The sequence below is a fragment of the Phalacrocorax aristotelis genome, chromosome 7 (assembly GCF_949628215.1).
Source record: "Phalacrocorax aristotelis chromosome 7, bGulAri2.1, whole genome shotgun sequence".
NCBI classification, from domain to species: Eukaryota; Metazoa; Chordata; class Aves; order Suliformes; family Phalacrocoracidae; genus Phalacrocorax; species Phalacrocorax aristotelis.
This window is the reverse complement of record NC_134282.1, coordinates 7,703,502-7,726,814: the sequence shown is the minus strand read 5'-3', so window position 1 is coordinate 7,726,814 and position 23,313 is coordinate 7,703,502. Positions and strand designations below refer to the sequence as shown.

General features: G+C 39.4%; 1 protein-coding gene across 5 annotated transcripts in view; it reads right to left on the bottom strand.

Moving 5' to 3' along the window:
* Positions 1-23,313, bottom strand: part of PPM1L (protein phosphatase, Mg2+/Mn2+ dependent 1L) — a 111,793-nt gene that overhangs the window by 73,014 nt on the left and 15,466 nt on the right. The window contains exon 1 of one of the 5 annotated variants that reach the window (XM_075098567.1): positions 22,018-22,133. The exons of the other annotated variants lie outside the window; for them this stretch is intronic. Within the exon in view, the coding sequence (XP_074954668.1) occupies positions 22,018-22,032 (15 nt within the window). The 5' untranslated portion in view covers positions 22,033-22,133. Of the gene's footprint in view, positions 1-22,017; positions 22,134-23,313 lie in introns of those variants that run through there. 5 annotated transcript variants of the gene reach the window in all.

Genomic DNA, 23,313 nt, shown 5'->3' with positions numbered 1-23,313 from the left:
TTTACCTCCCTGAACACAACTAAAGCAGGCCCAAAGCTGTAACTTCAGCTGCTTCTGGAAGTTATTCATAGCGGCTCCTGTCAAACAACTTTTTAAAGCTTTTATCCCTTTTTAAAAATCTTAAACTCCTCAATAGAAAAAAGCCTATAAACTTAAAATTGCCATTATTCCTACCAGATGTTGCGCTTAAATTGCTAAACGTTCATTAAGATGTTGTAAGTGTGACTCTAAATCAATCAATCAATCAATCAATCAATCACTCTCTATTTCAGGCCACCGAATAATAAAATCAACCATGTACAACTAATTGGGATATGGCACAGAGAAATCAAAGAAGTGAGAGAAAGCACATGATGCCGAGGGGGAGGACACCTGGGACTTGGGGCTCTTCAGGCAAACAGCTCTAAAATGGGACCTGTATCTCCTTGAATACGTATCTCTGCTAATTAATTCCTGCTGGTGATGGTAGAGGAGAAATAACTTTATTCCGTTCTGCCATCGATTTTCTTTTCTCTTGCCCTATAATCATATACGTCAATATTACTTTTGAGTACCTAATAAAAACACACATAAAATCAAAGAGACAGATTAAAGACAGCTCAAACAATATTAATCCATAATCTCTTTTCTCGCTGCATATCCAGGATCAGAATAATTTATCGTGCATGTGTCTGTGGTTTTGTTACAAGGGAAAAGCATGTAAAGAGAAAGGTTTAAGTTTGTTCTGAAAGAGTAGGACTTACAGGGTATTCAGTTATTCATGGCAGAGAATTCTGTAGTAAATAATAAGCCATTTACTGGCTAAAGTAAACAGATGAAAACATAACACAATATGAGTAATTACTGTAACTGAGCAATAGTACCAAAGAACCTGGGAGTGCCATGAGCAGTTGAACTGTGGAGCAGTGAGCAGGGTGCCCAGGGAACAGAGGGCACTGGCAGTCAGCAAGTGAGACTCGTGGCATGGCACGGATCGCAACGTGCAGCCCAGAACACGTCTGAAGGTGACATTTAAAATTGCTTAGCATGAGCTGAGCAGAAAGGTGCTGCTAAAAGGGTTTTGAGCACAGGCTTAACATATGGAAAAAAACCCATTCAATTGGAAAGTACATCAAGGTGCACAATCAAAGATGATATCCAAGTGCTAACGCATGGCATTACATATAAAAAGCTTACTAAATTAGTACAAAGAAGAAATGTATATTCAAAGAGCTAAACAATGAAGAACTGCAGCAGGTTTTCATGCTGAGATTTGGACATGTGTTGTGGGATGTCTTATACTATTTCCAGCAGGTAGAGTCAGCCTTGCTCCAGCATTCATTTTCTACCATGGCAGGTAACTACCAGGATATGACCAGGACGGCCATCCTTAGACGAAGGAATAAGGTCATAGTTCTGAAACAGATAGCTGCCCGTGGGACACGTGGAAGTCTTGTAAACTGTCTAGTTAATGGCTTTCATATTTGCATATATATGTGTCCACAGATTATAGCATGCCACAGTTAGAGATGTTACCCAGCTACCATGACTAATTCATTCTCCTCAGTTGGCTGCCCCTGCTCCACAGAGGAGAGAGTACTCTTTCTAATAAAATTACAGTCATTCCCTCACCCATCCTGGATATTTTGTTTTAGTGTTCAAAAAATGGCTTTGTGATACCCAAAAAATTTGTTGGTTTAGTTGCTAACATTTCTGCTGACCCAGATCAATTCAGGACTCAAGTAAACCATAATCAAAATTAAAGCAATAACAGAGCTTGTCCCTATCTATACAAATCCACATAAGAGGTTAAAATGGGCATATTTTAAATCCTTTAAGTCATACAGTAGGTTTAAAATTGAAGTACCTCCTTGAAATCTGAAACTCTATTATTTTTCAGTTTGGTCAAATTCTCTGGAAGAAAAGCAGCAATTATCAAACACCACTCCCTACAAACCTTGGAAAAGCCTATTCTGTTCTTCTGATTTTGAAAGATAAGAAGGCTAAAACCGCCTCCTGCATGCAAATCTGCCCAATAAATCTCAAACCACCAGAAAAGAGGTAACATTTCTTAGACATGAGAATGTTTCTCCCATTTTTCTTCTTACTATTGTACGTGAAGACCACTTAGGAGCATATGGTAAAGCATCAATAAACATAATATGTCCCAAAACGTGCTGCCTGAGCAAATCCTGGCTGGCCTCCTGGCCCTGCTGCCTGTAACCCAAAACAGTGTGAGACAAATTCCTGATCCTGCAGTATCCCGATTCTGAGCCCACAGGGGTTATGCTGACACCTCCCCAGTATCCACACCTCAGGGAGCTGCAGCACAGCCTACTTTCCTCTTTTTAAATGACAGAAAACTCAGCTGGGCCACCCCCCAAGTGCACAATGACATAGATGGCTCTTCCCAGAATAGATGCGAAAGGGGCTTTGGAGCCGGGTGCCGGCAGCTGGGAGAGACACACGACTGACACGGGCTTTGCAACATGGAATCATAGAATCGTTAAGGCTGGAAAAGACCCTTAAGATCATCGAGTCCAACCACTAACCTATCACTGCCAAGTCCACCACTAAACCATAACCTCAAGCACCAAAACCATATTCTCAAGCTCCAGAATGCACATGAATGCAGGGCACGCAGGGAGAAACCTAGCAAGTGCCCGAAATTAGGCCTTCACTTGCAAATAAATTGTGCATACGGTCATTGTAAAGCCAGCTACTTTGCAGCATGGATCAGCCTGTTCCCTGATTCAACCCAAAATTTGTATGCAATGCCAATCAACGCATATTTATTTATATGTAATCCCTCACACGAAAAATTAAACCCACACAAATTGTAAGTACTGAAAACTGCTGGGTTGCATGGTAATTTTTTAAATAAATTAATTAGTAGTATTCTTAAGCTACCTGGTAGCGAGTACAGCTGCAATGATGATGGTATGGGACAGTCACTCGTCCACCCTATGGAGGTGAACCCCATGCAAGCCTGCCGGCGCTCCCTGGGGAGCGGTGCATCACCCCTGCTCACCACCTCACCTCTACAGTATTTTTAAAGGGCGATACTTCATTACAGTCAGGTGGGAGAAGTAAGTATTTAGTTTGGGGTAAGAATTCGCTCACATGACACTCTGTGTCAACATCGCTTAATTTGTTGTTAGAACAATGGTGAAGATGGGGTGCAATCATACATGAAGACATTCATGGGAACTTTAATTTTGTGACTCAACTTCTTTAATCACAAGTCATTACATATGATTAAAGATGGCTCTAATGGCTCATAGTGATAAAAAGCTCGATTCTTGATGGACTGTGCAATCCTTTGTACAGCCTGCTGAAGAACAGTTATCATGTAATACTTTTATGCACTTTTGGTTTACTAAAGGGATTCAAAAGATACCTCTCAGCTCCTCCAAGATCACCGTGGCAGTAGGGTATGCTCAGACATCGCTGCAGAGAACAAGAAGGTGCAAAGGTCAGAGGATTTCACAAATGCAATTAAACTCAAGAAGGCCTCTTACATGTGTTATGTACCGCATATGTGTTTGGTACCGTGTATTGTCATCGATGGGCTGTACCAGCAATCAGCCCCAAAGCTTTGCTATTCATCCTTTCCTTCATGTAGAAGAACAGACCATCTGGGCTGCTTTGTACATATAAACTGTAGATTGAAAAAGACAATTTCCAGGCCATTGATTAAGTATTATTCTCAAAATCTTCATTTCTACATGGAAGAAAATGTTAAATAGTGTTATGAGGAAAGGATTTGAGAATTTTAGATCCTGTAAAGGTCTGCATGAGGCACTAAATAAGGAAATCAGGAAGTGATGGATATTTTTAAGTTTTCAGGTTCTGAAAGGTTCTGAAAGATACAGATCAGCAACTGACAGAAACTTGCAGTGCCCATGTGCCTCAATCCTGTTTACCTTAAAGTAAATCGGGCATACAGTCACTCTGTGAAAATCTCAGAAAATAACTAGCAGCAGGCTGTATGAACACCTAAAATGTTTTGTCATTAATTTACCTGTTCCACAGCCTAGCTTTACATTCACCATACCTGCTGTGGAACATATTTGTTTTGCATTAATTAATAAACATAGCTTCCAATAAAAGAAAAGGCAACAGAAAATTTACTGCGCACTCATTTGTCACTTGGTTTGTTAACAACTTCAATTCATCTTTCTAAACCACTCCCCAGTTACTTATGGAAACACATGCAACCTGCAGTACAAACCACCTGGCATGACAGGTATTAACATCTGAAAAGGTACTAAGCCAAGAAACCAGATTAAAAATTACAGCTCCCTCCAGCCACTGAACACTTGACATGCATTAAGAAGAGCGTCTCCAACTGCTCTCATGGAAAAATTAACAGAGTTTCAGTTCAGCAGCCTAAAACCAAGTGTCCCCACAGGAAAACAAACTTCCAAGTTGATATGGAAATGAACATCATTAGCTCTAATGAGACCAATTGTACAGTTAACTACATAAAAAAATCCTTATTTTGGATTATTCATTGAAAAAACTGTTAGTTTAAAAGGTACATATTTTTGTGATCAGTAGTGCCCTTGTTTTAACCTAGACTGTAGTATCTACAGGCCTCACGATGTTTGGTGTATTTGTAATCAGGTACTTGTAATGCTAGGAAGCGTTTTTCTCCCTGCTTCACAAATGGGGAAATGAAGCACACAAAAGTTAAGTAATTACCCAAGGTCACACAGGAACTCTGCAACGGAGAAAAGGCTGGCTAGTGATGTAAGTCCTGAGCCTGTCCGCCTCTCTGGTGTGTCCAGTAAAGGCACAAGTAATAGCCTTGTAAAGTTAACGTAAGAATGAACTTATTTTGGGGCAAATACCCCATGTAACATGGTCTTAAATTAGAGGGGTTTTTTTAATAGTCCAATTCTTCATTCTGAAAAAATTATTTTGTGTACTTCTCTTAAATATCCTATTTTTCCTTTGCACAGAACAAATACAACAAATACAAAGTTTGCTGTTTAATTGTCTCAGTAAATGTTTTAAGTTCAAGACAAACACAAGCAGGACCAGTGTCGTAACTGTAAAAGCCACCAACAGCAAAAGCCATGAAATGCTGCAGTTGTGCACCCCAGGCTTTCAGTATCAGTTTGCTCACCTGCGTGAATTCAGCCTTCCGCTACACTCCAACACCACGTGTCAGCTCCAAAGGAATGCATTAAAAGCTTTCTTGCTTTCACACAGCGGGTTAGAAAACACTTGAGATGGTTTCAGATTCCTCCTAAGAGGAGCTGGTACTCACAGTAACATTTTGAAACTTTAAACATATTGAAGAGGTTGAAATACTAAACCTTTTAAAATAGTGGTAAGAAACGTAATTACAAGAGACATCTATTTAGGAAAGGCCGTGTGCAGCCTTATTTACTACACGTATGCAAACTTCTACCCTAATACTGTGGTTTACATGTTTATACGATGCAATTTATTTCTGAATTTATTATCAACTGAAAGTTATACTCCCGAGTCTGCAGAGCCGAGGGACTGCCTTTTAAGAGAAGGACTTTGCCAGATTGCCCTTTTTTTGCAAAGTATCTCCCATCCTCTCAACAGCCAGAGTGACAGTTTAACAGAAAAGCAAAGAAACGAAGGCAGCAGGGGTGTTTGTGTTATTCATTTGTAAGATTACAAAAAGAAAACAACTTCTGATAATACATGATATTTAATTATATTTCTTTACTATTAATGTTATCTAGAAGTATTTATTCTCAGACAGTTAATTCCTTCAGTTTCATAGCATGGAAGGAAACTGCTTGATCTGAAAGTATAGGCACAACATAACATTTCAGCAGCAACAAGCATGCCAGGAGAAAATGTACATTTTTCATTAATCAAGAGGAAACAGCAAAGACAGAGAGTACCTCGCTAATCCGTGCTGATGCCCTTCAGAAGCTATCCAAGCATGACCACATGGGTTTTAGCTTTGGGACAAGAGTTAAACACAGTGTTTTGTGCTCACAGGATAGACCTTGTTAAGAAAGGAAAGCTGAAATTGATAAATCCGTGGAGAACGACATGGTCCTATGATCATTTATTTCAAATTTCTAGTGGCTCCTAGGGAACTGCCGGCATCACAGGCAAAGGTTTTTATATTCTCTAAATAAAAAGGCCCCACCATCGGAGTGGAAAGCCATGAAAGGATTCATCCCCAGATTGGGAATAAAGTCTTGTACTTATTATAGAGCTTTATTTCACCACATAAGCCCAAAAGTGTTTGCTCTTCACATCCTGAAGCCACTCACATTACAATTAAATGTCACTTGGTAGCTTCCTACTCCTCGTATTTTACTGCCTATGGGAGAGCTAGTTTTTAATATTGTGTATCATTAAACATTTAGCTGGATACTTACATCGTCCTCAACCCTGTGGTATCTAATTTGTGCCCATCTGTCTTGAAATGATTAGGGCCTAATCTAGTGGATTCACTGGGCTTGTATCAGACTCTTTCTGAATTATAATGCTCAAACATCAGCAAAAGTACTGGGAGATGCTAGATGTTATTACGAGAGATGCTGATCCCCATAACAGAGATCTGCAAAAGGGAGACGTACAGACCTAATGAAAGGAGTAGGAAGGCTGGATCAGGTGTGGGAAATTCACTACAGTTATCTAGCACTGGCTGAATATTTAAATACTTATTTTTCTCCCAGTTCTGAAACAGCAGAAATACATCACTATATGCTTACCTCTGCTCAAAGCTCACCAGATGGTATTAGACTGTATGGGGATGTAACTAAAACATACCATTGGACCCAGTTAATCTGCAAGCAAAAAGCGATGCTAAGATTAATTTACTCCCATCTTCTTCAAATACCGAGGTAAAAAACAGTTTTTAAAGAAGGTATCTAACAACCAAAGCCCATTTCTGAATACTAATAATTAAATAAAAAGCTCTTTTGTCAAAACAGCCAAGCCTGCTTCTGAGTGGGCTGACATTCCAGCAAGAGAATAAGGAGGCAAAGAGAGCAAAAGCTCTGCATGAACAATTACCTTCTATGAAGACACCATGCAAGGCAGGCAGATTTTGGGTTTTTTGCTGTTTTTTGTTTCACACACATAATGCATTGTTGTTCTTTGCTTTCTTTCCTTTTACTCATTTCACCCAAGCACAACTGCTGCCTGCTGGGGAAGTGCCTGTGGTTTCTGCAGAGAGATGTATTTGTTCAACTGACTGTGGGCCCAGAACTTCATCAAATCAGCAGAGCACTACTTACAGCTGATGACTCTATCGGGGTGATCTAATTAGAAAATCCACAAAGTGTCAAAGCACTGTAAGACAATTCCATGCTCTCCCCCCATGTGAGAACTGTTGAAAAAGAAACAGGCGGATGCACAGTACAAGTCACCTATATGCGGAAAGCTGTCCAAATAGCTACAAAACAAGGAATTTTTCATTTGGCATTACATATAACAAATTTAACTATGCTTTTTACCCCCTTCCCCGATTGTGTTTCACACTTGTATTACTAAGTGATAAACTAGTATAGTAAATCTAGCCAAGCAAAGGAATAAATCAAGACTCAATACCCAGTCAGATGTTGCTACAACAGTGAGCAGTTAATGTGCAAAACCGACAAAAAAAGCAAAATATTTGAAAATGTTTTGCAGTGGCTTTTAAAAAATATTATGTTACTGTTACTACCTACTTCTGTATCAGATCCCATTCTCTAAACTGTCTTGAGCTCCTCCGTAAGGCTGCACACATCGTACAAAATCAGACCCAAATTCACTTGCATAAAACCAGAAAACCTCCTCCCAAATCCACAGTTTTTGTAGAAATACTACACGGAGAGAAGAACAAGGCAATGGGAATCCAGGACTCTTCCCCAGCAGGAAGAGAAAAGCAGGACAGTACCACATACAAGACATGAGCTAGATCTCAGCATAGATCCAGGACCAGCAGTTGTAGGAGCTCAACCAGAGTGTAGGAGGACTCAATATTAACAACACATCTGGAAAAACAGTGGAGCCGAGCCTGTATTAGTGACTGGTAATGGACTGAAGAAAGTGCCTCACTATTTTGTTTGACGCAGTCATACTTCTAACCAGCTGGGAAACACCATGACAAAAAAAAAGACAAGACACACTTAGTCCGAGGAAACCGATGAGCATGTGACAAGGTGTTGCAAAATTTAGCCCTCAGATATATAGACTGTCAGTCAAGGAAATTATAATAGTAACGGTGATAAATGATCAGGACTTGGCCACGAACACTGACATCTTAGTTCTGAGAGAAGAGAGGGTGAAATTTGCACATCTTCCCTTCAGCTGTAGAAGAAGAAAAAGAAGGGCCAGAAGGACAGCTTCCAGGGACTCTCCCAGAACATGGGGGGAGAGAGATTAAGGAGGGGGGGGAAAAAGTGCTGAAAAAGAATCATTAAAGAGAAGAGGGAGATAAACTAGGGCCCAGGAAAACATGAGACATAGAAGCACCAGGAGGTCTAAACTCTAAGTCAGTTGGGGTCATGAGATCAGCAATAGCTACAAAGAAGACCAGAGATCCTGAAATTTTAGGAAGATGCTGGCAAAGATGTGATAATTTGAAAAACGTGCATAAAAACATGAATGAGAATATTGAAATTGAACATAAGTTTTAAGTTTTTGCTACACAAATAACTGTACAAAAAACAGGCTACAGAACAGACCACAGCAGTGCAAAAAAAAAAAGCTAAATGAAAATTAATCTCATTTGCTTTTCCTCTTGTACTGAAGACACTATTTTCAGTATCTCTCTGTTTAAGGTACAGAGGGTTTGTGGGGACAGCCCTATGCACCAGAAGACAGGCAGTTCCATCACAAATATCAACTTCAGAGGGACTACTAGGCAGGAAATGAGATCCCTGGAAGTGTGCCTTCGGAGTAGTATCTGAAGGTTACTCCATATTCTTCCCATCCTTTAACCTCTACGTCTCAACAGAAGGCTCAGGTGTGATAGAATAGTGTCAAAGTAGTGAAGGGAGCTCAACAAGTGTTTCTGAGGACTGCTCATGCCTTCAGACAGCTCTTTAGGTGCTCCATTAGTATTGGCATTTAACCTGCCTGGCACACATGGTCCTTCTCTAGTGTGGCAGATATGTCACAAATTTATTTTAGGCAGTGTTGGGATGGGACAAGATAAGCTTGCGAGGGACAACAATCAAGTTCAACTGCCTTAGTTCCACCAGAAGAATGAACCCGTATCTGCCAGGTCACGGCTTGGTTTTAAGCTGTTCCCCAGCACGGCAACGCTGTAGCTCCAAGGCGGCCTGAAAAAGCCAACAGGCTGTCATATCAAATGAGTCTTTCAATTCTGCGCATTAGGACTTTTTCCTCTTCCAGAGGAGAGCATGCTCCACCCATACTAACTGACGGCAGCAAATGGATGACAAATATATATATCTAAAACCAGCAGAAACTAGAAATAGTTTGTTCTCTACTGAACTTTTCAGACACATTTATAGCACTCAGGATTTTTTTGAAACTATTGAAACAGTTTTCATAAATGTAATTCAGTTCCTATGCCTGTAGGCTCTATTTCATTACTGGTGCTCTAGCAATGTGGTTTAAACCCTCACTCTCCAAATTCTTTATAAAATTATATGCTTACAATATATTATAATCCCAGGAGGTTTATATGGAAAAATAAAAATAGCTTCTTTAGGCTCTGGAAAGAAAATTTATAAAACTACAATAATAAACCCATGCTATTATTTCTAGCATGGTGTACTTTGAGGTGTAATTGATTTTGCAGGGAATCAATTGTAAAATTAGACTATCATTATTTGTTATCTTACCCTTCCAAAATGTTGGCTTCATATCAGGTTGAATGAATTCTAAGAGAATAGGAACTCTAATTTAAAATATATCCTTCAGTCTTTATAATTGTATTTATAATTTTGACCCCTCAAATTTGTCATCTGAAGCTGTTTTCAGCATGTACAAGGATTCTTATCAAGTTGTTTATCCATTCCTCCCTAACAGCTTGACTGCCTTACGTCATACAACATGGATTTAACACAGAGACACCTCTATTGTGGCTGGTACTCAACAGATGGAAGTGCAAAGTAATTTTTATTGTGTTCACTGCTATTTCCACAAGCTCTTCTACAAAATAAATAGTGGTAAAGTGATAGTCCTATGTATGCTTTGTCACAGGTCTGTCTTCAATTTTTTTTTTTTTTTTGAAGTGAGAAGAGACATTCACCTTTAATTTTATAAATGTAATAAGCAACTTTTTTCCCTTTCAAAGTTAAATTAACACTTACTCATTACTGGACTGGACCTCGCAACTTTTTTCCCTTTCAAAGTTAAATTAACACTTACTCATTACTGGACTGGACCTCGCAACTTTTTTCCCTTTCAAAGTTAAATTAACACTTACTCATTACTGGACTGGACCTCGCATGCTCCCCGAGCTAAATATTTATAGTGTAGATAGACAGCTCAATCTATCTGGGGGAAAAAACTTTAGCCTCCAAAACTTTATGCATCAGTGTCATCACTGGTTTAAAATTAAGTGTCAGCACTGGCCTAAAGAGACTTTCTGGAGTGTAGATGAGGCAGATAAACAAACCCAGCAAATACTGTGCTCTGAAGTGGGAATAATGTAGCATTTTAAGAAATCCATCTGCTGAGCTGTTTATAAGCTTTTCACCATACACTTCTGCCATGTCTGGCAGGATTAGCAACCACACTTCTCGTAAGATATGTGGAGGAAAAATTTAAAACAAATTTTTTTATGTAACTCATGATGATTTTTCAAGTGAACTTGTTAGATGTGAACCATTTATTTTCCTGGCTGAATATTTGAACTGCCAAACAGGCAAGCACTTTTATGGAGACACAAATCTTAATCTTGAACCAAACACTGTTGCTCTGGGATGCCGCAACTGTCGCTAACAACAGTCTGAGGCCATCAACAAAAGAGGGAAGTTTCTCCTATTGTAATGACCTCTGCGATTTGAACCCTCATCATCACTGGCAGACAGGGAGATGAACATCCATCTTACACTACAGCAAATAGTATTTTAAAAGTAATTTGCAAACATTGCTCTTCAGCTCGTTTCTGAATTTATTTTTTTAATCTTCCATTTTAAAAAATTATTATTAAAGTACAAATTAAGAACAGCCTGTATTTTCCTCATGGAGTTACCACATAATTTACAAATAGAATAATCTTAAATGCATTGGCTGTTTTTTATTTTAAAAATTTTAATTATTTCCCTTCAATTTTGCCCTGCCTGATCTTACTCACAGTTCTGAAGCAGTCAGAAATATTTAGTATCAGTTACTAAACTATGATTGCTCATCCATGTAATGCAGACTGATCCCACTGAGGAGACAGACCATATTAACCACACTTAAACAGACAAAAATACACCTTACACAGACCCAGCCTAGACAATTACTCACTTTAAAAATAAACAGCTCCCAAACCAATCATTGAATAGCTTTAGTCCCTTGGGTCCGAAACCCATCAGATCAGAGCTGATTGCCACCTATGACTCAGTTCCTTTTGCCATACAGGAATAAAACTAATTAACCTACCTTTATTACTACAAGAAGATGCAGTGTTTAAGGCCTTATTTATAAAACTTACAGCTAGTATTATATAATCTCTGGCTTTCCTCTCTAATTTTTGCTATACTAAAGAGACAACACAAAGCAAACATCAAATGGAATACCTGCTTTTACATTGAATGAATTAAAGCTTAATAAATATGGCTGAGTTGATGCCGAAGAAGTCAAGGTGCATGAAAGTCTATTTGGAATCACACACATTTTCAATTACAAAATGAAAATAAACCATGACACTGAGAATCTGTGAAATGCAGTCAATGAGGCCAAGAGAACAAAAGATACCTTACTAAACAAATGTAATAATATGTCATTTCAGTAAGATTGACATTTACTGATATGTGAAGTGTTGGCTCAAATGAAGGCAGCACCTGAGCTCTAGCTTCAACTCCTAGCTAAATTTATACCATTATCACATTCAGGTAAGCAAAAAAACGGGGTTATAACTATATACAGTATGGCATGCTATGTATTTTGCAACTAGACCATATAAAAATGATGGAATAATATGGCACAGATTTTCTTTATTCATTATTTGGGAGTTTCACCATCACCTTAGTTTAGAGCTGAACCATATACATGGTGGCCTGGTGCAGAAGAATACCATCTACGCTCCCTCATCCTCTGCTGCATAGAGCTCATTTATCCCCAGTAACTGCTATTCCAACCACTGGTGTGGAGACAGTCCCTTCTCTCTTCTACTGACACAGTTTTTCTAGGAACACGTTGCTCCATTTTAGCCGCCTTCTGTTAGTAAGAGGCCACTGCTTACTTCACAGGACCATCGCTATGAATAAAACATTTGTTAACATAAAGAGTGCTGCACAAATTCAAAGATGCAAACCCAAACGCTCAAAGAGATAACAGCTTTCTTTTAACCAAAGCAGTGGTTTCAGTATATAAGACTTAGCTTAATACAGGAGACCTGCACACATCGAGAGAGGTATTTGATAGAGACGTTCTGCAAGCCAGTTTTAAGAGACCTCAACTGCCAGGTGATGGCACATCACTTGAGTTTCTATGGCCTTCATGACAGGTTGCCCAGAGTCCATGCCAGGAGACCTGTGTATCTTTTCCAATTGAAGTTATGGAGCTCAAAATATAAAGGCTTTGCAATGCTATATTTTACTTGCCTCTTAATGGCTGGAAGGAGACAAGCGCTGTTACTCCTGCTGCCAAGATTCTTCAGCTCCAAAAGTGCAGCAGCTACTTTTAGATCAGAGTCCTCAGATTCAACCCCCACAAAGTTTCTTCTCTATATATTATGTCTGTTTTGGAGCGTTGTAATGCTGTTAACTCTATAATGAATATTAATATAGCCTTTGGGGAGATTTGTTCTGTCTCTACTATGCCTTGCATATTATGAAGTGCTTTTAAATCTGCAGTAACAGTTTATCATATCAGAGACAAGTAATTCATTGTACCCCAGCACAATGGATGCACACACAAACCCATACACTCAAACACCACCTTAATTACCTCTCCTGCCTTCTTCCCACGAAATATATTCTTTTACATGACATGAACTATGGCTGGCTTCTGCTGTTGTAGCTTAAAAAAAACAACACACAGAAAAGCAGCACGACTAGCCTCCCACACCTCTGTAACGTTTCTAAAGAATCAATTACTTCTCCCATAACTTCCCAGACTGACTCAAAACCACAAGCAGTTTAATATGCAAAGCCAGACATACAAAGGAAAAAAAAAAATACAGCAAGGGGTCAGCAGTGTATACTTGTGATACCAAGGCCAGAGGAGCTAAGCTAAGCTTTGGAGGTAGTGAAGGGTTCAAAAAGGAATAGGAAAAATATTTCTAGTGAGACACAGGTGTAAAAACCACACAGAAAGATTGCGGAAGTAGGAAAGAGCAGAGAGTGAGTCACAGAAATACTTGAAGATTGCCCCAAGGAGCCTAATCTGAGGCACTGCCCTTGCAAGGAAAAACAGGTTCTTTATGTCATGTTTACACAGAAAAAGAAGTGACTGAAACTACAATGTTTGTGCATTGAAACCCAGCTCAGCAGTGGTCCTTGCCCCACATTCCCTCTCCTCCCTTCCTGCTGGCTCCAGGGTTCACTCATGCCTGTAGATAGCAGCTGGAAAAATCAGCTTCTGTCAATTTAGTTTCCTGAAGCAGCTCTTGACAGCGAAGCGTCAGGGCAGGAGGAAGGCAAGGTCGGGGCAGCAGCGAGGAAAAACAGCCTCTTTTAGATCAGCTTGACACCCCAAACCCACATCCTGGTTACTTCTGCTAAGCAACTTACTCTTCAGCAGAAAAGCTTTGATACATGCACTTCAGCAAGAAGTAAAAACCACCTTTGTAGTCTTAGTCATCCTGCTGGAATAAATTAATGTATTTTTTTTTTACTTCACAGCAAAGCAGCTGTAAGCATACAGCTAGGTGCTGTGGCCAAGGAGAGAAGTTGCAACTGGTGGAGGCCCAGTAACACGCTCCCTTGCACCACCTGCACTCGCCTGGGGTCAGATCTCAAGGAGCACCAGCTGCTAGCTTTGAACTAGTTTGTTGGCTTTAACAAATTTCACTGAATAGAACAGACATCTTGTTAGAAAAGGTACCCTCATCTTGGTGAAGAAGCTCTACAGGGTTTTATTTTGCTTACTTGTTTGTTTACTGTGATATAGCAGGCTATAAACAACAAAAGCAAACCCCACAAAAACAAATCTTTTGGCTTAGAGAGGTATCACCAACCTAGCTGCATAGAACAACCTCATTTCAATTCGGTCAGCTGACAAGGTGCTGGGTTTTTATTAGGACAGTACCCAGGGGGAACTGTGGAATTAGGAATGCCCCCTCTTTTTTTTAGCACATTCGAGCTGTGAAGGAAGCAAAGCCCCCAGAGAGGTAATCTAACTGTGAGACAGAAAACTTTTAACTGCAGTGTTTTGAGTGTCCAGAAAAAGAAGAAAACGAGTAAGGTAGGCAGAAGGCAGCTATGCCAGTGACAAGGGTAGATACAGGGTGAAACAGGGCACCCTCCGCTACAGGACCTTTAAGACCTGTATGTTGATGCAAAGTAATTTAGTGCAAACAAATTAAATGGCAATCTACTGGAACCTCTGAATATAGATGAGCCTTAAGAAAATACCGGCTACAGTCTGTGGAAGACTGGGTAGAGCTATTTTTGATGAGCTTGGAAAGAAACCTACTCTGTGACTCTAAATCCAAAGTAGGAAGCTATACATGCGGCAAATTTCCTAATGATACTTGGTCTAACTTTAGACAGTATTACTCACTGCAGATCAGTGCTTTTTACATCGTGTCCAGTAACTGAAATGTTCTATAGTAATTGTTTTTTCTTCTTAAAGACAGTACAACATACTCCACTAAAAGAGCCACCAAAATCCACATATTTACCCTATTAAAGGTTTTCTAAAGATTTCAGATAAATGTTTTAACACAAAAATTCAGAATTATTAGGACATTTGTCCTTTCTAGTAGTATGAAAGCATTCCTGCTGCAGATGTTTCTCAGAGGCAGAGAACACCAGGACCACCCGAAAGGCACAGGACTCTCAGATACCTCTTCAGGATGCTGGCACTCCTCTCTCATGCTGATTGCTACCACATCTGCCTGTTTTCCACACCTGCATCCCTAAAAGGCTCACAGTCTGGTGCGGATTTTTTGATCAGCTGGAAGTATGTAACTCTTGAGCCAATTCCTCAGGTTTTCTTAAAAAAATCCCCCAATCCATAGGACTAATCGGAACCTGTTAAACATTTTAAGTGCACCTATTAAAAGAACATTTTCACGAAGCTTTCATCCACAGGGTTCGATTCTGCTTACTAGTAACTTGCTGATGGGGCCAAGAACTGCTAAATCAAAGCAAATTTCCCACTGTGCCTCTTGAAACTGCTGCCCTCCAGGCTTCAGTGGAATAGCAGTTACCATTTTGGACTTTCCTGTAGTTCGTTCTTGCCAGAACAGCATCTGAATTTAGCATGAAATCTAAAGGAACTATTGGCAATTTTTGCTGTGTTAAGTCTTATGCAAACATTTTATGCCCAATACCACCACACTGAGGATTTTTATTTCTGCATTTAAAGACTAAGACTTCATTTGTGAGCAAGTGTGTGCGCCTGCTCCTTTATGTATAAATACATCTGACAGATTCCTCGTCTTACTGACTAGCAGACTAAATTAAAAGACATATGACCTAAGAAAACTGATAAATAAATTTCTTCTAATGCTCAGACATTTAATCAGCATCTTAGTTAGGATGTTCCCTCTCTCCAGACACTGCATCTCTAACTGAACAGCCAGAGAAGGACTACTGCAGGCACCCAGGCTTTGTGATGGAGAAAGAAGTAGGTTGCATTTACTCGTGCCATTTGTGGTAAAATTATTGTGGCCTTTCTGATAAGATGAAGCAAGGACCAAGTTTTCTTAAAAAACATTTATTTATATATATAAAATCCTGCCTTGGAAGAAATATGTATTTAATTTCACATATATTTAAGAGTACCGACTGAATCTTAATGCATCACAAAGCAAAAATTTTCTTCCTTGCAAGGCAGTCCAAGGGAGCGGTTACTTGTGACCATTGCCTGAACATATTCAAGACACTGTATGGAGTTCAGTGTTCCTAGAATATGGTAATATATACATACATACATACATATGGTAATACAAACAGGAGATGAGGGCTGGATCTCTTTAGTGCAAAGGTTTTTAGGTAGAAGAAAGCAAAAAGCAGATGGGGAATAACATCACATTAGCTCAGGCAGGTGCAGCTAGCGACAGACTGCATCTGAGACACATCCTGCTACAGACATCTTACACAGCTAGAGAAAAATCTCAAACTGGAAAATATTCAAATGAAAAAGTATGCATGAAAAAAATAGCATATTTATAGGTGTTTGGAAGTCAGTGTTGCACTGGGCGGCCAGTTCTTCACAGCTGGGGGAATGCATAGCAGTGACCACTCCTGCAAAGATTTATCAACTCCGGGCCAGGTCTGCCCACTGAGTGGAAATTTTCCATGTGCAAAAAGTCTTTTTATAACATCTTGAACTTCAGCGTTTGATCTCTATTTTGAAATGCCTTTTTCCTACTCAGTCACCCAACAGATTTTGCAAACAAATAGGTATGTCACATGACAAATTAGATCATTTTAAGTAATTATACGACACATATCAGTTCCTTTTTCTCTGTTGTACCAACGGACAATATTTTGAGGTCTATTGGAACAGCAAGACTATTACTTTTTCTCCTTTATTGAACTGCTGAGCACTGAAGAAAACTGCTTGTGTACAGTCAAAATACTGTCAAATTATAGATCAGTTCTGTTCCAACTTCTGGGTTTGCTTCTATGAAAAAAATAAGATTAATTCAAATGGTTTCAATTTCTTTTCCCAGACAGACTTGCTCTGCTAGCAAGTGTCCTTCAGTTTGCAACACAGCTGTAATGGTCATTCCCAAAAAGCATATTTCCATGTCTCTCAATCTTAGAATAAGATGTTTTCTTGCAACACAGCTGCTCACTTGATAAATTAAAGAAATAGTCTTATCTTCAGCAGAGTAGAGTCTTCAAACCAGAAGTACACTGCTGCATTTCTGCAAAGTAGTTCAGAAATTAAAAAAAAAATCATGTTTTTGGCACAGTACATGAGACTCAAATGCAGACTGAAAAGCTGTAGTTATTAAGAGATCAACAGCCTTTACAGTATGGCAGAAGTTTCTCTTCTTTTCTACCTTCCCACAATACGTAAAGAATTGAAAGTCAGTTTTTCAAACTTAAGTTTGCAACAAAAGAATGTGCACTGAACTCTGCAGGACACCATTGCAATCAATATTGTCCACGGGATGGTCATTAACTCAAAACCAGACTAAAGCACTACAGGATTGAGGAAGATCACATAATCACAGAGCACAAGTATGACTATATCCAGATTTTCAAACTGCATTATTTCTCTAAAGAGAAGTCATATATTAACTTCAGATGGGACTAAGAAATCCAATAATAAATACAAACATTATTTTAAAGGATCATGTTTACAACAGATACTCAAAATATTTTGAAAGCACAATGTGGTTTCCACAATGAAAGAACTAGTGAAACAAGTTTTTGTATACTGCCACTCCATTTCAATGGCAGATACAATATATACAGCAAATGCTCAACCTCTGACGTGCTAACACAGCTTTACAGAGGTACTAAAAAAGGTTTCCTATCTTTTCCACTTGGAAAAATTTAAAATCTTCAAAGTCCTCTTGACTAAGAGAGACCTAAACACCAATAACACTCACAGATTCTTCTTTACCTTCTAGACAGTCTATCCTGACTTCTCCATTCTCAGCATTTGGCTCTGATAAATTTCGTGGATGAGCAGCTGTAGCCTTCAAATAGCAAATTTTCAGTGACGCCTCTTGGTCTTTTTCAACTGTTGAAATATCACAATGTTTCCTTCAAGTATTCTTATCTTTTTGCTAAAGAAATCTCCAGCTTTTCTTTAAGATGGAAGGAAACTCTATTAATTGGGTTCTCTCTCACACTTCACACACATTTCATGGTCTCTGCTTTCGTACTATTTCCTAATATTAGCACGCATTAGTTTAACAGTCTCAGAACGAGTTGCCGCAGCGCGAGACCATTGTCCACCCAAGGCGTTCCCCTGACATAATAAATAGTTGTCATTCCAGTCATCTTCTGTCAGCCAAACAAGGACTGAAAACACCTTCTGGGAGAGTCACGAGAGGATGGACTACTAGTCCTGGACATCCTAACAAAAAGCAGAAATGAATTTGATAAAGCTGCACAACGCTGCAGTTCTTAACCTCTTTGCTCTTCCTCATCTCTTTCCTTACAAACTTGCACACGCTAAGTCTTTTCTTTTTTGGTCTCAAAGTTCTGTTTCCATTCCATCTAGATTAATGCCTTGCAACTAAAGAAGTCTTGAGGACTTTAATCTGCAGTGGGAAAGGTAGCAGTCACATCACCATTACAACCAGGGAGCGATGCATTATCCAACCAACATAAATCTACAACTTTTACTGTATGGACAATTGTAAAGATTTATGAACTTCACTTTTAGTGCAGTTTTAAGCAACCTTTATGAAGTGGGACCAAAAAAGTTACTCCAACATACTGACTGCCTCCTTTGTTAAATCCAGTCTGCATCGACACGGCAAGGATTATAGGCTAACCATCTCCTTCCTACAGTCAAATCACAAGCAAGTTGTATGGCTATAAGCAATGAAAGCAAAATGTCACTAGCTTAAACATATACCCATGTAATAACAGATTTAATTTTAAATAAGACCTCTCTTAGCTGTTTATAAACCTATATTAAATATACTTTCAGGGTATGAAACCTTTATGGTTATTATCTGCTTTCAACTTAAAAAGAACAGTAGCATTTTGGAGTCTGACATCCTATTGTTTACATATGCACTATGACCAAACAGACAGAATGTTTCTCCCCACACTTGATTCATTGAATGAGTATGTATGCAAATTTCTTGTCCAGAAAAAACAAACTGATGAAATCCAGTTGTAGTACTGGATAGTGCTGTGCAAGCTTCCCTATTCATGTTTCAAAACCATCTAAATCCAGATTGTCAAGTTCAGATTGCAATTAAGTTTTCAAGACAGGATATGAGAATTTAAAGTCCGTACTTAAGAAGCTGTATATAAAATAACAAAACCCAATATTCATAGAATGAGTAATTAGTACCAAATTCTCTCACAGAGCAGAATCTGAAACAGCACTTTTATCTTCTCTCACTAGCTAGAAATCCCAATTCCATCCTAACGAACTACCATCTGGTTTCATGCACAAATACCAAGTATTAAGTCCTGCAATAGCTAACAAATATGCCATTTAAGCAGTTAAACATTTCAACTTTGTTGCTGGGAAAAACGAAGAGGAGTTAAGTAGGTCTGGTGCAGACAGCAGAAGATATATTTATACTGAAGATAATCTATACTAATGTGCTGAAGTGCTAATTTTAAATAGCTTCTTTGCATATTGCTAGCATGTGGCTGTTGTAAGATGGAGACGCACATGGGCTAACTTTATGCACCTTTATTCAGTCTCAAAGAGCGCTTAACAGCTACACAAGACATGGTACTCAAGTTAGCTCAAATAAGCTTGCACATGCCATAATCACAACGGTGACAGTGGTATAAGCATGCCTTAGTCTCCAAAGCATCATAACCCGAATGCTGTGCACTCTATTGCAATATTTCTCATCTTCTTAAGAAACATTTAAAATGAGTGTTTAATCCATTAATAGCCTCCGGCTGCTGTACAAGCTGCTCTTTTTCCTGATTAAGAACTCACAAGGCAAAGCAGGAGATGGCTCTCTGCAAATCTTGAAGTTCAGTATCAAGGCGCACTGAAATTAAAGAGAGACACTGATACCCCAGACTTTACATTTGTACTCTTATATCCCCTCTCAGTCCAACATGGGAATAGCCAATATTATGAAATGCACAGAAATATATTAAGAGCCTGTGCATCTTGCCCACAGAGTAGCCATCTTTCCCTTCTCACTTTTGTCCCAAACAACAAACAGCTCTTCTGTCAAGGGCTTTGGAAACAACACAACTGGAAACAAAAGAGGCTGATGAATACCTAAGAAAACTCAGACACTTCTCTCTACAGATGCTTCCATGCACACAGATATTTTTCTGTTGTTACTGCTTCTGTCCGGGGTGGTGGTGGCTTTCATTAGGAGGTCCACAAAAATGAGCTACCCAGCTGCAGGCACAGTGATGTCCATGATTATTACACACACACAAGTGCACAACTAAGCCAACTTCCATAAGTCAGTTCAGTATATGTGTCCCTCTTGATCCTTGTTTCAACCTTTATTTTCAAGCTGAAACAGATATTCTTGTATTTACTGGAATGAATCAAGAAACCAATAAATTGATTTTATTTTTCTATATAACGGAAGGGAAAAGACTTGGCTTGTTTCACTTCCATTTTTTAAACTTTCCCTCAAATCTCACTTTGGACTGATGAGATCTTCGTTTTCTATTCTTGGATAAATTAAGAAGTCAAGCTCTTCTTAGGCTGTAAATAGTGTCCCATAATGCTACAAATTCTGCTAATGAAAGAGAAAGACAGGGATAAGAAAGGCTGCACTTATACCTCCCCTTTCAGGTACATGCCCCACAATCACCAGGTACCCAACAGGTTGTACCAGGCATTAAGCCCATCCTTACTTTGGTCCCTCTGAAATTCAGCTGAATTAAAGACAGCTCTGATCTTTTCAAGGTCATGCAAACAAGAGATCACTAGCATGTTTACTAATTCCAAGTGGTTCAAATAATCTCAAATATTGAAAATTATCACATTTGAAATTGTAAGGTCGCACAACAGGGACAGGCCAAGGCAACAGTGGCCTTGTATCTCCTACTGAAGTGCAGGGAATGCTAATAACCCCTAAAGCAGCCCAGATCCTTCTCTAATTTATCATCCTAGAGCACCATAGCTAGAGAGTTAGAAGAAAAACTGTAGAGCACTTATGGCATGCTGCCAGCACTACACCACTGCCAGAGTTCCCTCCTGGCCTCTGTGCACCTGTGTATGCCTGTGCAAATCCAGGGCCACAGCTTTCAAAATCCAGATGCAAAGAGGTGCTTGCACAAACTCCTGAAGTACATCAATGAGAACCGTGCTTCCCAGGACACAGGCATCTGCAGAGATACATTAGTAAAAAAAGCTTTCCTGGAGTGTTTTGACTCATTGGCAGTTTCATGACAAGCTCTTGAACTCTGACATGTGAATAAGTTCTTGGGTACATCTTAATGACTGAAATAGAGAAGGTACCGGTGATGCATTTTGAAAATGTTTATTGAACTCTTTATTGAACAGTATTTGAAACTGATTCTCTGGCAGCTCGGGGCCTGGGCATTAGCTCCTTCCTACCACTAATTGCTTCTCCCTACAAAATATTTACATTTTTGCTCCTTTTGAGCACTGATCATCTCATGCTTTTTTTTTGTTAGTATCTCACTAATTCTTGCTGCGCAAAAATAATACCTGTAGGTTCTTTCCAGTGGTGTGGAGTTGTTCAAGCTATAAGCTTTAGGCTATAGTAAGATCCTCGTTCAGTTGTATGCGCTCTCTTCATTTGGTTCATTTGATCTCCCCTCCTCATGTGGCTATACAGAGGCATGGTAAAACACAGACACCCCACTCCCATTTTAATTCATTTAATTTCCTTTTATTGTTCCCAACTTATCCCTCTTCACCTTGAAACACCCCTCACTGCTAAGGGCAATTTTCTTGCAATACAGCACTTCAAGAAAGATCAGGTGGTCTTAAATGTTTTATTAACGTAACTTGGAAGGACAAAACCAAAAACACTTAACTAGATCTTCTGGAGCATTTTCATGAAAAGAATAAAAACCCCCTATGTTCTCTAATTTAACTTTTTGTTTGTTATTTAGATCAGAAAATGTTACCCATACTCACTTCCAGCCTCCCCATTGCTGCTGTGTTCGCATCCCCAGCCTCTTAGAAGTTGGTCTCCTGGATCAAAAGTTTCCAGATGATTTTAGCGTTCCAGGGCATTTATTTAACTCTCAGCACTAGAAAATTAGAAAGAGGAAAGAGTACTGCCTCAGGAACCCACACTGCAACACCTGCAGCGGCTACATTGCAAGCAATAGGCTGCTTGCAGTGACTCTCCTTCATGTTCCTCAAGAGAGGACAAATTATGCTCAGTTTTCAAGTCTTGCCATTAGCTCCCTACACTGAAAAACTCTTGTTGGCAAAGAAAGGGAACAGCAAGTCCTGCTTCCAGAGAAGCAGGTGAGCACAAAGATTGAGTTCAGCTTCTCCCCCAACACCGTAGATACGGGCTGAAAGCTCTGGGTGTTAATTCAGTTAAATGGTTATGTGCCTGGGTCTCCTGAAACAGCCAGGCAAAGCCCCTCCAGCTCCAGAAATGACTGATGAAGTACCAGGTTCACAGCTCATGCGCGTGATGAGTTCATGACATCCACAGCGAGTTTCAGCTATCACATCAGCCACTGGGACTGAGAGTTCACTTAATGAGAAACCAAGCTGTGCTCCTCATCCTTCTCATATCCAACAAAGCTGGTCAGTGACCAGCTTTGTCTAACAGCTGGCCATCTTCTCGCACTTGTGCCTTGCTAGTTAGATCACTTTTTAAACCAAAAATTCTGATTCACAATAAAATGCTGAAAAAATTCTTTTAAAATATGACAAATAGTAGCACAGCACTTTCCCTGGGTTCAAATCAGGGTTCCACACAGTGACAGGGGCACATCAGTGACATTATCGTCGGATGAAAGATAACCACTAAGATCCACGATACCGACGTGAAATAACCATTGATGCTGCTCGGTCTTAGGTGCTATTACTTTCTTGACAACCACATTAAGAAAAGCAACTGAAGACTGCAAAACCCAGCAGGTAGGTGATGGTGTTACATTAAATAACGGAAGGCACACAGTTAACAATGTCGGTGTCTGACGGAGAGAAAAAAGCAGCCGTTGCACCTGGGAGAGAAGGAGAGCAGGACTATAAAGTTCTATTTTCAGTTGTGTTGCTGACTTGTATCAGATCAGCCAAGGGACATAAGCAGAAATTTAAGCCTGTAAAATGATCTGAAAACACCTGTTCACAGAGGTATATGTTTTCGTGACACTCTTTTGAAATCCTTTGAACCAGAAGCACAGTGAGGTCTGCTTAAAGCCACTGTGACAGACAAAATGCTAAGTTTTCAATTCGTATATATAAAAA